General features: G+C 42.8%; 1 protein-coding gene across 3 annotated transcripts in view; it reads right to left on the bottom strand.

Annotated features, from left to right (window-relative positions):
• Positions 1–521: 521 nt before the first annotated feature.
• Positions 522–14,154, bottom strand: part of ASPA (aspartoacylase) — a 31,313-nt gene continuing 17,680 nt past the window's right edge. For 2 of the 3 annotated variants that reach the window (XM_004058276.5, XM_063700514.1), the window contains 2 exons: positions 9,430–9,539; positions 522–4,999 (listed from right to left, as the gene is read on the bottom strand). In XM_004058276.5, the coding sequence (XP_004058324.1) occupies positions 4,802–4,999; positions 9,430–9,539 (308 nt within the window). In that variant the 3' untranslated portion in view covers positions 522–4,801. The remainder of the gene's footprint in view (positions 5,000–9,429; positions 9,540–14,154) is intronic. The other variant, XM_055367157.2, reaches the window with a different exon arrangement.

Genomic DNA, 14,154 nt, shown 5'->3' with positions numbered 1-14,154 from the left:
TGATTTGTTAAGTATGTATTCTGTGCTAAGCACTGAGCTAAGTGCTTATATGTCTTAGCCCGCTTAATCCTCAGAATAACCCCATGAAAGGGGCACTATTATTATGATCATTCCCATTTTATAAATGAGAAAAATGCAAATGTAGATTGTTGGAAATAATCAAAGTAAAATAAAACTCAAAGTGGCTAAACCACACAGCAATATGTTATAGATTAAAAACAAACAAACCAACCACACATCTAATTAGAAACTTTAAAGACTGTAAAAGGGAAAATTAGACTTGATAGGAATGATCAACCCTGAAACCGACTGAAACCACAGTGATATAAATTGTACATTGTAAATTTTACAAATAACTAAAATTTGAGGGAAGAATATTCTTGCCAAAATTTACATCTGGAAAAAGCTGACCTAGAAAAATTGGACTCAGAAATAGGACACAATGGAACATTCACAGCAGGAGAAGGAAGCTTGGTAAAACTTATGTACAAAAGCTGATAAATCACATTTTTACTGCAGAATTCAGAAGGAAGAGAGTTTATTCCAATGCAAATAATTTCGGTAAAGTACAAAAATAGAAAAAAATGCTGAAAAATTTAGAAAGAATATGGGCTTTCCAGAACACTGAGTATGGAGTAAAATTGGCATAGTGGGGTTCACTTTGGAAGAATGAAAATGTATAAATATATAATATTTATTTATTTATTCATTCATTCATTCATTCATTCCAGATAATGTTAGTATTTTTGGTAAATACATTTGAAACTATGATTATGGATTCATTGGGGGTACAGATCATGGAATAAAAACGCTCTTTATTGGCTGCTGTGGCCTAAGAGGATGGCGGGGAGGGCGCTGGTGGGACTGGAGAGGGAGGGGGCGGCATCCAGCAGAAGGTCCTTTGAGGAGAAGAATCATGGGAGGCAAGGGATTTGGGCATTTAGGACGTGGCAGGACTTCTTGAAAGACTGTATTTGCAAACCATAGCTGTGGGTCACATTTCTATGTGTGTCCAGTGCCCTGTTGTTGACTTTCACCACCTCTGCTGGCAACAGCTGGAGCCCAAAGACCTCCTCACAACTTGCCTGGGAATAAGGGTGGGCATATTCTTTCAAAATGAGAAGTGACAGCTGTGAAGAATAGGCCTCTTCCAAATTTTCCATGTTGGGAAGAAACATTAGCTCCTCAGGGGGTGCGTGAGGTGTCTGAAGGAGGTTCTCTGCTCCATGAGGTCAGTGCAGAGCAGTGGGCATGCCACAGTAGCAATGCTGTGTGGGTTACTGTTTGTGGACAAAGGGCCATTCAGTTTCTTAATATAGTCATATGTCATCTTTACCATTAAGCCCTTGTTTCTTTTTGATATTTCATCTACAAAACAGCACTTAAAAGTCTCCTCTGGATTTCGCAACGAATGCTGAAGTTTATAGACTAGACGCTTAGTATATTACCATTAACCCAAATATAAAAATTGAAAAAAATAGCAAGCCTGCACAACTCGTTTCTGCTAGCACTTATACATTACAGGCATACCTCAGAGATATTTCAGCCTTGGCTCCAGATTACCACAATAAAACAAACATTATAACAGATGAGCCACACATATTTTTTGATTCTCCAGTACATGTAGAAGTTATGCTCACACTATATGTAGTATGTTAAATGTGTAATAGCATTATATCTAAAACATGTACATTCCTTCATTAAAAATGCTTTATTGCTAAAAAAGCTAACCATCATTTGAGCTTTCAGCAATTCATGATCTTTTTGCTAGTGGAGGGCCTTGCCTTGATGATGGCTGCCTGATCAGGGTGGTGGGCACTGAGGGTTGGGATGGCTGTGACAATTTCTTAAAATAAAACAATGAAGTTCGCTGCATTGATTGACTCTTCCTTTCATGAAAGATTTCTCTGTAGCATGAAATGCTGTTTAATAACATTTTATTCACAGTAGAACTCATTTTTTTTTTTTTTTTTGAGATGGAGGCTTGCTGTGTCCACCGGGCTGGAGTGCAGTGGTGCAGTCTTGGCTCACTGCAACCTCTGCCTCCTGGGTTCAAGTGATCCTCCTGCCTCAGCCTCCCAAGTAGCTGGGACTACAGGCACGTGCCACCACGCCCAGCTAATATGTTTGTATTTTTAGTAGAGAGGGGTCTCAAACTCCTTACCTCAGGTGAGCTGTCTGCCTTGGCCTCCCAAAGTGCTAGGATGACAGGCATGAGCCACTTCTCCCAGCCGAACTCATTTCAAAATAGGAGTCAATCCTCTTAAACCCTGCTGCTGCTTTATCAACTATGTTTACGTAATATTCTAAATCCTTTGTCATTTCAACAGTGTTCACAGCATCTGCAACGAGAGTAGATTGCAGCCAAGAAACCACTTTTTTGCTCATTTATAAGAAGCGACTCCTCATCCATTCAAGTGTGATCATGAGATTGCAGCAATTCAGTTACATCTTCAGGCTCCACTTCTCATTCTCTTGCTGTACATCTGCATGACTTCCTTTACTCAAGTCTCGAACTCCTCAGAGTCATCCAAGAGGGTTGGAATTCACTTTTTCCAAAGTCCTGTTAATGTTGATATTTCGATCTCCTCCCACGGATCCTGAATGTTCTTAATGGCATCTGGAATGCTGAATCCTTTCCAGAGGTTTTCTGTTTACTTTGCCCAGCTCCATCAGAGGAATCACTATCTATGGCAGCTGTAGCCTTATGAAATGATTTTTTCTTCCTTTCTTTCTTTTCTTTTTTCTCCCCTCCCCCAGCCTGAAATGTATTTCTTAAATAGTTAGATTTGAAAGTCACAATGATGCCTTGATCCATGGGCTTCGGCTGGATGTCATGGTAGCAGGCACGAAAACAATGCTAATCTCTTCGCACATCTCCAGCAGAGCTCTTGGGTAACATGGTGTATTGTCAATCAGCAGTAGTATTTTGAAAGGAATTTTTTTTTTTTTTCCCAAGCAGTAGGTCTCAACAGTGGGCTTAAAACATACAGTAAACCATGCCGCAAACAGATGTGCTGCCAGCGAGGCTTTGTTGTTCCATTTATAGAGCTCAGACACAGCAGGTTTAGCATCAGTCTTCAGAGTCCTAGGATTTTTGGGCCGGGCGTGGTGGCTCACGCCTGTAATCCCAGCACTTTGGGAGGCCGAGGCAGGCGGATCATGAGGTCAGGAGATCGAGACCATCCTGGCTAACACGGTGAAACCCCATCTCTACTAAAAAAATGCAAAAAATTAGCCAGGCATGGTGGCAGGCGCCTGTAATCTCAGCTACTGGGGAGGCTGAGGCAGGAGAATGGCATGAACCTGGGAGGCGGAGCTTGCAGTGAGCCGAGATTGCGCCACTGCACTCCAGCCTGGACGACAGAGCGAGACTCCATCTCAAAAAAAAAAAACAAAAAACAGAGTTTTAGGATTTTTGAAACAGTTAATGAGCTTTGGCTTTAACTGAAAGTCACCAGCTGTGTTAGCTCTTAAGAGAGTCAGGCTGTCCTTTGAAGCTTTGAAGCTAGGCATTCATTTCTCCTCTCTAGCTAGGAAAGTCCTAGATAGCATCTTCTTCCCGTAGAAGGCTGTTTCAACTACACTGAAGATCCGTTGTTTAGTGTAGCCGTCTTTGTCAATGATTTTAGCTACATCTTCTGGATAACTTGCTACAGCTTCCACATCAGCAACTTGCTGGTTTGCTTTCCACTTGTAGGTTTTGGAGCTATCTTCTTTCCTTAAACTTTGTGAACCAACCTCTCCCAGCTTCCTGCAGCTTCCTCACCTCTCTCAGCCTTCACAGAATTGAAGAAAGTTAGGGCCTTGCTCTGGGTCATGCTTTGGCTTAATGTTGTGGCTGGTTTGATCTTCTATCCAGACCACTAAAACTGTCTCCATATCAGCAATAAGGTTGTTTTGCTTTCTTATCATTTGTGTGTGTGCACTGGAGTAGAATTTTTAATTTTCTTCAAGATCCTTTTCTTTGAATTCACAACTTGGCTAACCAGTGCAAGAGGCCTAGCTTTCAGCCTGTCTCAGCTTTTGACATGCCTTCCTTACTAAGCTTAATTTCTAGAAGTATGACCCTTTCTTTCACTTGAACACACAGAGGCTGCTGTAGACTTATTAATTATTGTGTCTCAAGGAACAGGGAGGCCAGAGGACAGGGAGAGAGACAAGGAAATGGCCGGTCAGTAGAGCAGTTAGAACTCACACAACATTCACTAAGTTCGCAGTCTCACATGGGCACGATTCACGGTGCCCCAAAACACTTAACAACAGTAACATCAAAGGCCACTGATCACAGATCACCATAGCAGATATAATAAATCATAAAGAGCTTGAAATATTATCAAAGGGTGACACAGAGACAAGGAGTGAGCACATGCTGTGGAAACATGGCACTGTTAGACTTTCTAGACGCAGGGTTGCCAAAAACCTTCAATTTGGAAAAAAAGTACAGTATCTGTGAAGTGTAGTAAGGCAAAGCACAATAAAACAAATAACTTTATATATATCTATTTCAATTTTATATTCTGAATACAAAGGCTGTTTATTAAGAATGTTGAGCTACCCAAGTATCATGTATAATAAACTATATAGAAATAGGAAACACTTCTTTGAATAAGCTACATACATAAAATATATCTTTATGATATATTAATTAATTTAAGAAATTTGCTTAGCTGCCTACCGAATAAGGCACTGTGCTAGGAGCTATGTATGCAGTTGAATAAGGCACAACCCTACTCTTAAGGAGCTTACAAACTAGCAGAATTTGTAAGACACTGTGTAAGATGTGAGCTGGAAGTGATTTCTAATGTAAAGAGCAGCGAATACTTTTTGCATTGAGCGTTAGTTTAGTTGTCTTTGCAAAAGCTTCTTTCTTTTCGTAATATGCGGCCTCGTTCACAAACACGGGGTACACGGTACAGTCTCCGCCCAGTGGGATCGTCTTCCCATCAAGAGTTAAAAACATGGGATCCCCAGGATGCAGTGGTTTCCAGTCTTGATCCTCTCAGGAAACAATCAAAATAAATATATTATATTTGGTTTTTCTCCTCTAAAAATTTATGTCAGACTCTAGACAACTAACAAATTACAGTATTCTGTTGTTTTAAAAGAGATACTTGAGCGAGGCATTGAGATGCAGGCAAGTGATCTGACTGCGCTGACATTGGGTCGTGAATTTTGGCAGTAGTTTTAAGAGTTCCCCTTTGTATTTGTATAATTGAAACATGTAATTAACATTTGCTTCAGCCAGGTGCAGTGGCTCCTTGCCTGTAATCCCAGCACTTGGGGAGGCCGATGTGGGTGGATCGCTTGAGCCTAGGAGTTCAAGACCAGCCTGGGCAACACAGAGATCCTATCTCTAGAAAAAATACGAAAAATTAGCTGGGTGTGGTTGTGCATGCCTGTAGTCCCAGATACTCAGGAGGCTGAGGTGGGAGGATTGCTCAAGCCCCCAGAGGTTGAGGCTACAGTGAGCTATGTTCACACCACTGCACTCCAGCCTGGGTGACAGAGCGAAACCCTGTCTCTAAAAAAAATAAAAAAGAGTTTGCTTCAATACCAGGTTTACCTTGAATGTAGCCAAAGAGATTTATAATATTAAAAGGCAAAACTAAATGCATGTCTACCTAAGTGCATAGTCTGCCTGTTGCCAGCTCAAGTTAAATTCTGTTCAGCAAAATTTAGGAAATATCCATTAGGAGTCTTCTGTGTGCAAGACATTCTACCGTTGGGAAATATAAAAATGAGCCATGTTGTACCTGCATACAAGGAGATTCTATTCTGACGGGGATTGGTGAGAGAAGGTGGTGCTGGGCTGGGGAGAGTCTGGGACAAGGTGGGTGTATTCCAAATGTGCTCCTACATTAGGGTAACAACTGAGTTATCTGGAGGGTCCCACACCAGGGATTTGGACCTTTGAGCCCTCAAGCACCATGGCTGTCACACCACAGGAACCCCAGAACAGTTCTTCTCAAACTTTGAGGTGCTTGTAAATCATCTGGGGATTTTGTTAAGATGAAGATTCTGATTCTATAGGTCGGGGGTGGGGGCCTGGGATTCTGCATTTCTAACATTTCCCAGCAGCATCCGCATCACCCAGGAGCTTGTTAGAAAAGCAGGATTTCATTATGCGCAGCAGACCTACCAAATCAAAATCTTCATGTTAACAGGTCCCTGACGTTCACGTGCACGACATTAGTGTTTGGGAAGTGCCGCATCACCGCCGTTTTCTCCATCCTGGTGGCACATTATGATCGCTTGGGATGTTAAATACATATATACAGGTAGAGGGGCTGGCCCATTTCAGATAAATCAAATCAGAATCTGAGAGGAGGGCCTAGGCATCATTATTTTTACATTTTATTTTAAAATTTACATACAGTGAAATTCACTCATTTTTGTGTGTTCTATGAGTTCTGACTTGCAGAGCATGGAGTCATATAACCCGCAACCATGCCATCAGGATACGTGCTTCTTTCAGCCACCTCCTCGAATCCCTCATGCTACCCATTTATAGTTCACTGTTTTCCGTTTTTATTGTATTTAGGCCCCAGATGATTTACAGGGTGGCTCGGCTGAGAACTATTTCTCTGAACCGGTGGTTTTCAGGCAGAGACTTGCCCCAGAATCACTAAAGGAACCTCTTCAACACACGTCTGGCTAGCCCCACCTGCGGAGATTCCGATGTTGTGCAGTGCCATCCAGACCTGAGCCACATGAAAATCACCTGGTGAACTCAGTTGATTCCCTGTCTACACCCTGATGAATTAGATCAGAGCCCCTGGGAAGAGGACTCAGAAATCAGCATTTTTTCTTTTTCTTTTTAGATGTAATCTCAGCTCTGTCCAGGCTGGAGTGCAGTGGCACAATCTCAGCTCACTGCAACCTTCGCCTCCCGAGTTCAAGCAATTTTCCTGCCTCAGGCTCCCGAGTAGCTGGGATTACAGGCACCCGCCACCACGCCCGGTTAATTTTTTGTATTTTTGGTAGAGATGGGGTTTCACCGTGTTAGCCAGGATGGTCTCGATCTCCTGACCGCGTGATCCGCCCGCCTCGGCCTCCCAAAGCGCTGGGATTACAGGCGTGAGCCACCGCTCCTGGCCAGGAATCAGCATTTTTAAAAAGCTCCCCATAATTGTCATGTGGCTCAAGTTTGAGAAGTGCTACTTTAGTAGTTTGTGGTGGGTTCTAGGCACTGGGAGGGGGTCCCCTACGTGATTCCAGTTAGCATCCCTTAGTAAGAACTGTCATTCTTAGGACAAAATCTAGACTCATAACCGGGTCCTGAACTGTGTTTTCTCCAGGCTCTACCGTCCTCTGCTTACTCCTCCTCTCCAGGGGCGTGGGTCTTCTTGCTGTTCCTCAAATGCTCCAAGTTTGTTCCAGCCTCAGGGCCTTTCACTTGCCTTCCACATGGCTGGCTTCTCATCTTCTAGGTTCCAACTTCCGTGCCACCGTCTCTGAGATGGCACTTTGTGACCACTCCGTCTAATTGGAACCCTTTGTTATACCCTCTGCTATATTATTTTGTGTATTTCTTTTACAGCACTTATTACAGTTTGAAATGATTTGGTTTACATATTGTTTACTTATTCATGGTCAGTTCTCCTCACCCATTGGGATGGAAGCTCCATGAGGAACCTTCCCTATCTTGAATCTCAAGGCCCAGAATGAGCTTAGTTGTCATTCAAAAATATTTGTTGGCAGAATTAACCAATCAATCCCTCCTGTAGAATACTGAGCCATTCCTTATTGTCTGTCAAATCAAAACCATCCTTCCTAACTTTCGAGACCTACCACTAGCCAAGTTTGCTACTGATCTCATTCATCTCACTTCTCCATCTGCCTGGGATTATTTTTGTACTCCTCAAGAGTATCCTAAAACCTGAAAAATCCTGTTTTAGCCTGCCATGACATCATCACCTTGGCCTCTGTTTCTTGTACTTGATATTTTTGTCACCAATAGTGCTTTCTTCCTTTCTCTCCCCCAGTCTTTACCTTTCCTTTAAAACACTGCTTAAGGCTGGGCAAGGTGGCTCATGCCTGTAATCCCAGCACTTTGGGAGGCCGAGGCAGGTGGATCATGATGTCAGGAGATTGAGACCCTCCTGGCCAACATGGTGAAACCCCATCTCCACTAAAAATACAAAAATTAGCCGGGCGTGGTGACGTGAGCCTGTAATCCCAGCTACTCGGGAGGTTGAGGCAGGAGAATTGCTTGAACCCGGGAGGTGGAGCTTGCAGTGAGCTGAGATTGCACCACTGCACTCCAGCCTGGGCGACAGAGCGAGACTCCATCTCAAAAAACAAAAACAAAAACAAACACAAAAACAAACACTGCCTAAGGCTGCTTCTTCAGGTTTCCACCTGGGTTCCATTAAGCCACAAAGCAGGATTTGCTTCACTCGTCTGTGTTACTGGGCAGGCCACTTCATTCAGTTGCAAGTCTGGATGACTATCAGAGTCACTGAACAGGGATAGGAACTGGATCAATCAGTGTTTTTCAATCCTGATTATCCAAGCCAAAAAGATCAGAGTATCTCAGAGTGGAGTCCTGCCATTGCTATTATGATGTTTTTTAAAAGCTCTCTAGGTAAAGGTTAGTCGGGGTTGAAAGCCCCGGACTAGATAATCCACCAGTTCTCTTCCATCTCTGAGGTCTGGGAGTGTGCAGGCCACTTGCACTGGGGAATGGATACTTTGGCTTTGGAAATCTGTTCTTCTCTCCTTTTCCCTTTGCCTTTTCCAGATTTAAACCTCCTACATTTTCTCAAGAGCCTTTTTGTTTTTCCTTCTTCACTATGTCATTATTGATAAAACTAGGCAAGGAGTAGATTCTGGGGGTTCTGAGGAGAGTCGGGGAATGGTGGCAGCAGAAAGAGGTTCCAGTCGTTTTTCTCTAACTTATTCTGTCACAGGGAGGTAGCAAGCGATGCGGCCAACTTGAAAGAGCACTAACTCTGGATCTGTCATTGATAGCTACATGGCTGTGGGAAGGATCTAACTTCCGGCCCTGTATTTCCTTATATTAAAATAGACATCATAATTCCCACCCGCTGAATGTGGGTAGGAGTTTCACTTTCTCTAAGTGGCCTTGTCTGACCACTCCTCTCCCACCTCATTATTCTGTCATCTCATCTGGCTATCTTCATTTCTAGACTAAAGTTAGACTTTTGTGTACCTACACTATAAATGCCATTGAGCGTGTAGGCCATACTTACTGGGGTGTCCACGGGTTCCACACAGCCAGCACAGGTTACACTGAATAAGTATTTATTGAGCGACAGTCCGAACATCTTCCCTATCTACACTCAGTGTCTTTTGAGAGCATCAAATGGGCGAATGTATGCGAAGTGCTGTATGAGCTATAAACTTCTATTCAAAGGTGCAGCATTATTATTTTCAACACTTTAAAGAAAGAACAAATGTTACCTGCAGATTAGGATGGATGATAGCAGCAATTTCTCCATTTTCATCCCGGGGATAATCAACTTTCTCTATAATTTTATAGACCTCAATGGCACAGGGAGGAAATTCTTTTCCTATGACAAAAACAATATGTATCAATGGCAACTAAAAACATCTCTGGGCCGGGCGTGGTGGCTCATGCCTGTCATCCCAGCACTGTGGGAGGCCAAGTTGGGTGGATCACCTGAGGTCAGGAGTTCGAGAACAGCCTGGCCAACATGGTGAAACCCCATCTCCACTAAAAATACCCAGGTTGGGATTATCCTAGCTACTTGGGAGGCTGAGGCAGGAGAATCTCTTGAACCTGGGAGGTGGAGGTTGCAGTGAGCCATTGCACTCCAACCTGGGCAACAAGAGTGAAACTCTGTCTCAAAAAAAAAAAAAATCTGGAAAAAGGGAAGTTAACAATGTAAGGAAGAAACAATAATAACAACAACAACAATAACAAAATGAAGACCGCTATGGGGAGAACAGATAACATTTAGTTAAGGATGTTCATAAACAGCACTAGGCCAAAAGATGTCCTTGAATGATTCCTATCCGCACTCTGTCCACAAACATGCCGACGGCCAGAGGTAGAAAACAGAACTGAAAAAGCCAGTATGAGAGAAAAAGAATCTAGGTTTGGGGGTCAGGAGACCTGGGCTCTAATCCCCTGGCTATGCGGCCTTGAACAAGATGCTTAACTTCTTGAGGCTCGCTTTCTTGACCTGTCAAATGAAGGTATTGGATTAGCTTGTCTTGGAGGACCCTTCCAGCTATGATGTTTTATGACTGCATATTTTCAGGAGGAGTTCCAGCAACTTAGGTGACTTCAGTATCGTGCTCTTTTTCTTTCCTTTTTTTTTTGAGATGGAACCTCGCTCTTTCGCCCAGGCTGGAGTGCAGTGGCGTGATCTTGGCTCACTGCAACCTCCACCTCCCGGGTTCAAGCGATTCTCCTGCCTCAGCCTCCTGAGTAGCTGGGACTATGGGCATGCACCACCACGCCTGGCTAATTTTTGTATTTTTAGTAGAGATGGGGTCTCACCATGTTGGCCAGGATGGTCTCGATTTCTTGACCTTGTGATCCGCCCGCCTCAGCCTCCCCAAGTGTTGGGATTACAGGCGTGAGCCACCACGCCCGGCCTCTTTTTCTTATCTAAGTACATTAGACACCTGGACAGCTCCTGAGTAATGAGATCTTGCGATGCAGGCAGCCTGCCAGTGGTGGAGACCAACTTCCCAAGATGCAGCAACCTCAGCCCAATTCCCAGAAACTTGGAAAAGGAGTAGTTTATGCATATACCAGGCTATCTCTGAGCAAACAGGATGAACGTTTGGTCCAATGTAGGGCCCACAGCGTGTTATGGTCACAACTCAAAGGAAAGCCTTCCTTCGCTTTTAGAGCAGAGTTAGAATGGGTATACCCAGTGATCACTTCTGTATCAGTTAGCTTCTGCTGCATAACACACTACCCCAGAATTTAGTGGCTTCAAACAACCACCTCCTAATTTAGTTCATGATTCTGTGGGTTGGTTGGAAAGTTTCCGTCTACACTGGCTTTGTGGATTTTTTTTTATTGTTTTGCTCCTGCCTTTGTGGTAAGCTGACAGCTCACGTGGAGGCTGGATCCTATGGGATGGCCTTACTGTTATGTCTGATGGGCTGTCAGCTGGAGTTGCATGACTCTGTCTGTTAGGGTGCCTGAGTTTTCCACTTCAAAGGCTTTCATTATCCAGCAGGCCAATGTGGGCTGTTGTACATAATGGTACACGTACAGGGTTTCCAAGAGCAGGAAGAGAGCAAGCTCCAATGTGCAAGTGCTTTTCAAGCCTCTTCTATGGCACAAAACAAGTCACATGGGCAAGCCAGCTATTCCAGAAGTGGAAAAATAGACTCTATCTCTGAACAGAAGGATATGAAACATCACACTGCCAGGATGTGGACGCGGGAAAGGGAAGAATTAAAATCTACCACACCTTCCAAGATGAAGATGGGAACTTACCAGATCTCATTTCTTTAAACCAAAAAGTTGGATAGGAAGAAAGTAAAAACTGATAGAACACAAAGGAGTATGTTTTTGCTACTTACAGTTGGAAGGAGTCTTGAAAGCCTAACTTCCATCTATGTTTGAGTATTCTCCGTATTGTTCTGGCCATCTTACAGATGCAGAAGATGACTTCTTACAGCCTCAAAAAGTGTGGCCCGTTTCATTGCTGCTCAGCTTTTTTAATAAGAAATTTCTGTCTCACCAGGTGCAATGGCGCAGGCCTGTAACCCGAATGCTTTGGGAAGTCGAGGCAGGCAGATTGCTTGAGCTCAGGAGTTCAAGACCAGCCTGGGCAACGTGGCAAAACCCTGTCTCTACAAAAACCACAGAAATTAGCCGGGTGTGGTGGTGCACGCCTGTAGTCCCAGCAACTCAGGAGGCTGGGTGGGAGGATTGCTTGAGCCCAGGAACTTGAGGCTCCAGTGAGCCGTGATTGCACCACTGTACTCCAGCCTACGCAACAGAGTGAGACCCTGTCTCAAAAAAAAAAAAAAAAAAAAGAAAAGAAAACAAAAGAAAAAATTTCTGTCTCTAGGTAACTTTATCTCATTGATTCTCTTCTGCCCTCTGGGTCACAGAAAATGTGTCAAATTTCTTTCTAATGTAGACTTCTTTCTTTTTTCTTTTTTTTTTTTTTTTTTGAGACAGTCTCACTCTGTCACCGAGGCTGGAGTGCAGTGGCATGAACTCGGCTCACTGCAACCTCTGCCTCCTTGGTTCAAGCGATTCTCATGTCTCAGCCTTTGGAGTAGCTGGAATTATGGGCACATGCCACCACACCCAGCTAATTTTTGCATTTTTAGTAGAGACGAGGTTTCCCCATGTTGCCCAGACTGGTCTTGAACTCCTGACCTCAAGTGATCTGCCTGCCTTGGCCTCCCAAAGTGCAAGGATTACAGGCATGAGCCACCGCGCCTGGCCAGGAATTATTCTCATTATGATTTTTAAGCTCTTCAACATTCTCAATGCTCTCCTTGGCTAAATTCCTCTTTACAGATGTTTCTCCTGGATTACGGACTCAGAATTTATTTACAGTTCTCAAGTGTTGTTTATTCAAGGCAGAAAAAAAAAAAGACCATTACCTCCCTTATTCTGGGATTTTTTTTAAACATAAGAACAAAACTTTGGTCCCTGATGTTGTTAACCTTAAACATTTGGTTTAAACAACTGTTAAAGATTGTCAGGACTTCTTGGATCTGCCTTCTCAACCAGGATGTTTTCCTGCTATCTTCCTGAGACCTGTCACTTAGCTAAGCATGTCGCATATGTCTTTATCCAAGTCACTAACTACAATTCTGAGTAGCACAGAGTCAAGAATGAAGCCCTTCTACACAATTCTTCAGACTTTTCACATGGCGGCTATGATTCATTTGTCAGCATTCTTTGGATAGGAGTGCTCAGCTGAAAATCCACCAAGCTGGATAGTCTAAATTAATCGTGGTTGACAATTTTTGAATTGCCGAATCCTTTGCATAAATGAAATGTTACACAGAAGAGCTCTGGTTGAAGCAGAGATAAGGGGTTAAGGGGTGGGGTGTTCCAGGAACTGCTTTTCTCCACCCTTGTGATAGGATTCTATGGACTATGATCTGAAAACCAACCACGTTTTCCACCCAGATTTGTGGCCTTCTATCTGAATGTATCACTTCTTAACATATTGTAGTCCCACACTTCCTATTCAGAGGGTTTATTGTAAATATGTTGTGATCTTCTCAAAACCAGTTCCATTAGACAGTATAGAACCTGCCCTCAGACAAAGATGGTAAAAAGCAAATTTTCAGTTTTCATGATTTTGGAGTCAAAGGATTCCCAAGCACAAAATGAATGTCTGTGATTGCAGTGGGGTGCGCACGATCTGAGGTTGAGGAATTTACTCCCCACAGACACCGAAGTACACGCCCCCCTCTGTTATTATAATTGCCCATTTCTCAAAAACAATTTCGACTCAGTCTGTTGGAATAATTGTTTACATAGAATGCCTCTTGATTTTAAGCAATTATTTTCCATTTTAAAGTAAACTTTTTTTTTATAACTAATAGACTTTTTAGTGCAGTTTTAGATTTACCAAATAAATGAGCAGATAGTACATAGAGCTGTATATACCCACCTTGTTCACCAGTCCCCATTTAATTAATTTTTAATTACAGAAATAATATATAAATACATTATTCTTATTGAATATAATTAAGACAAAATTAGCCTGGGTTTTGCCTCCCGTCCCCGGTAACTATTGTTATCAGTTTGGTGTGTTTTCTTCTAGGACTTTTCCTGTGATGTGTTAACATATATATATGTATCCTAGAAGGTGATGATTATTATTGTTATTTTAAAGCCAATTGGTGTACTGAATGTCTTGGTCTGCAACTTGCTTTCTGCTGATTACCATTGTGTTTTGAAGATTCTTCCATGTTAGTTTATTTAACTCTCCACCAACAGGTGGACATTCATGCTGTTTCCATTCTTTTGCTGTTATAAATGACGCACGATAACAATCTTTGTAAACAACATGTTGCTTGTGCTTGCGTTTCTTTGAGATGTGGAATTGCTGGGTAATAAGATTGGTGTGTTTTAAGAAGTGGATGCTGTAAGATTATCCTCTAAAATGTCTTTACCAACTTATATGTTCACTTATATGTTCACCAGCAGGTAATGAGAGT

This window comes from Gorilla gorilla, chromosome 19 (assembly GCF_029281585.2).
Source record: "Gorilla gorilla gorilla isolate KB3781 chromosome 19, NHGRI_mGorGor1-v2.1_pri, whole genome shotgun sequence".
Lineage (NCBI taxonomy): Eukaryota > Metazoa > Chordata > Mammalia > Primates > Hominidae > Gorilla > Gorilla gorilla.
The sequence above is the reverse complement of the archived record's forward strand: the minus strand, read 5'-3'. Positions and strand labels throughout refer to the sequence as shown.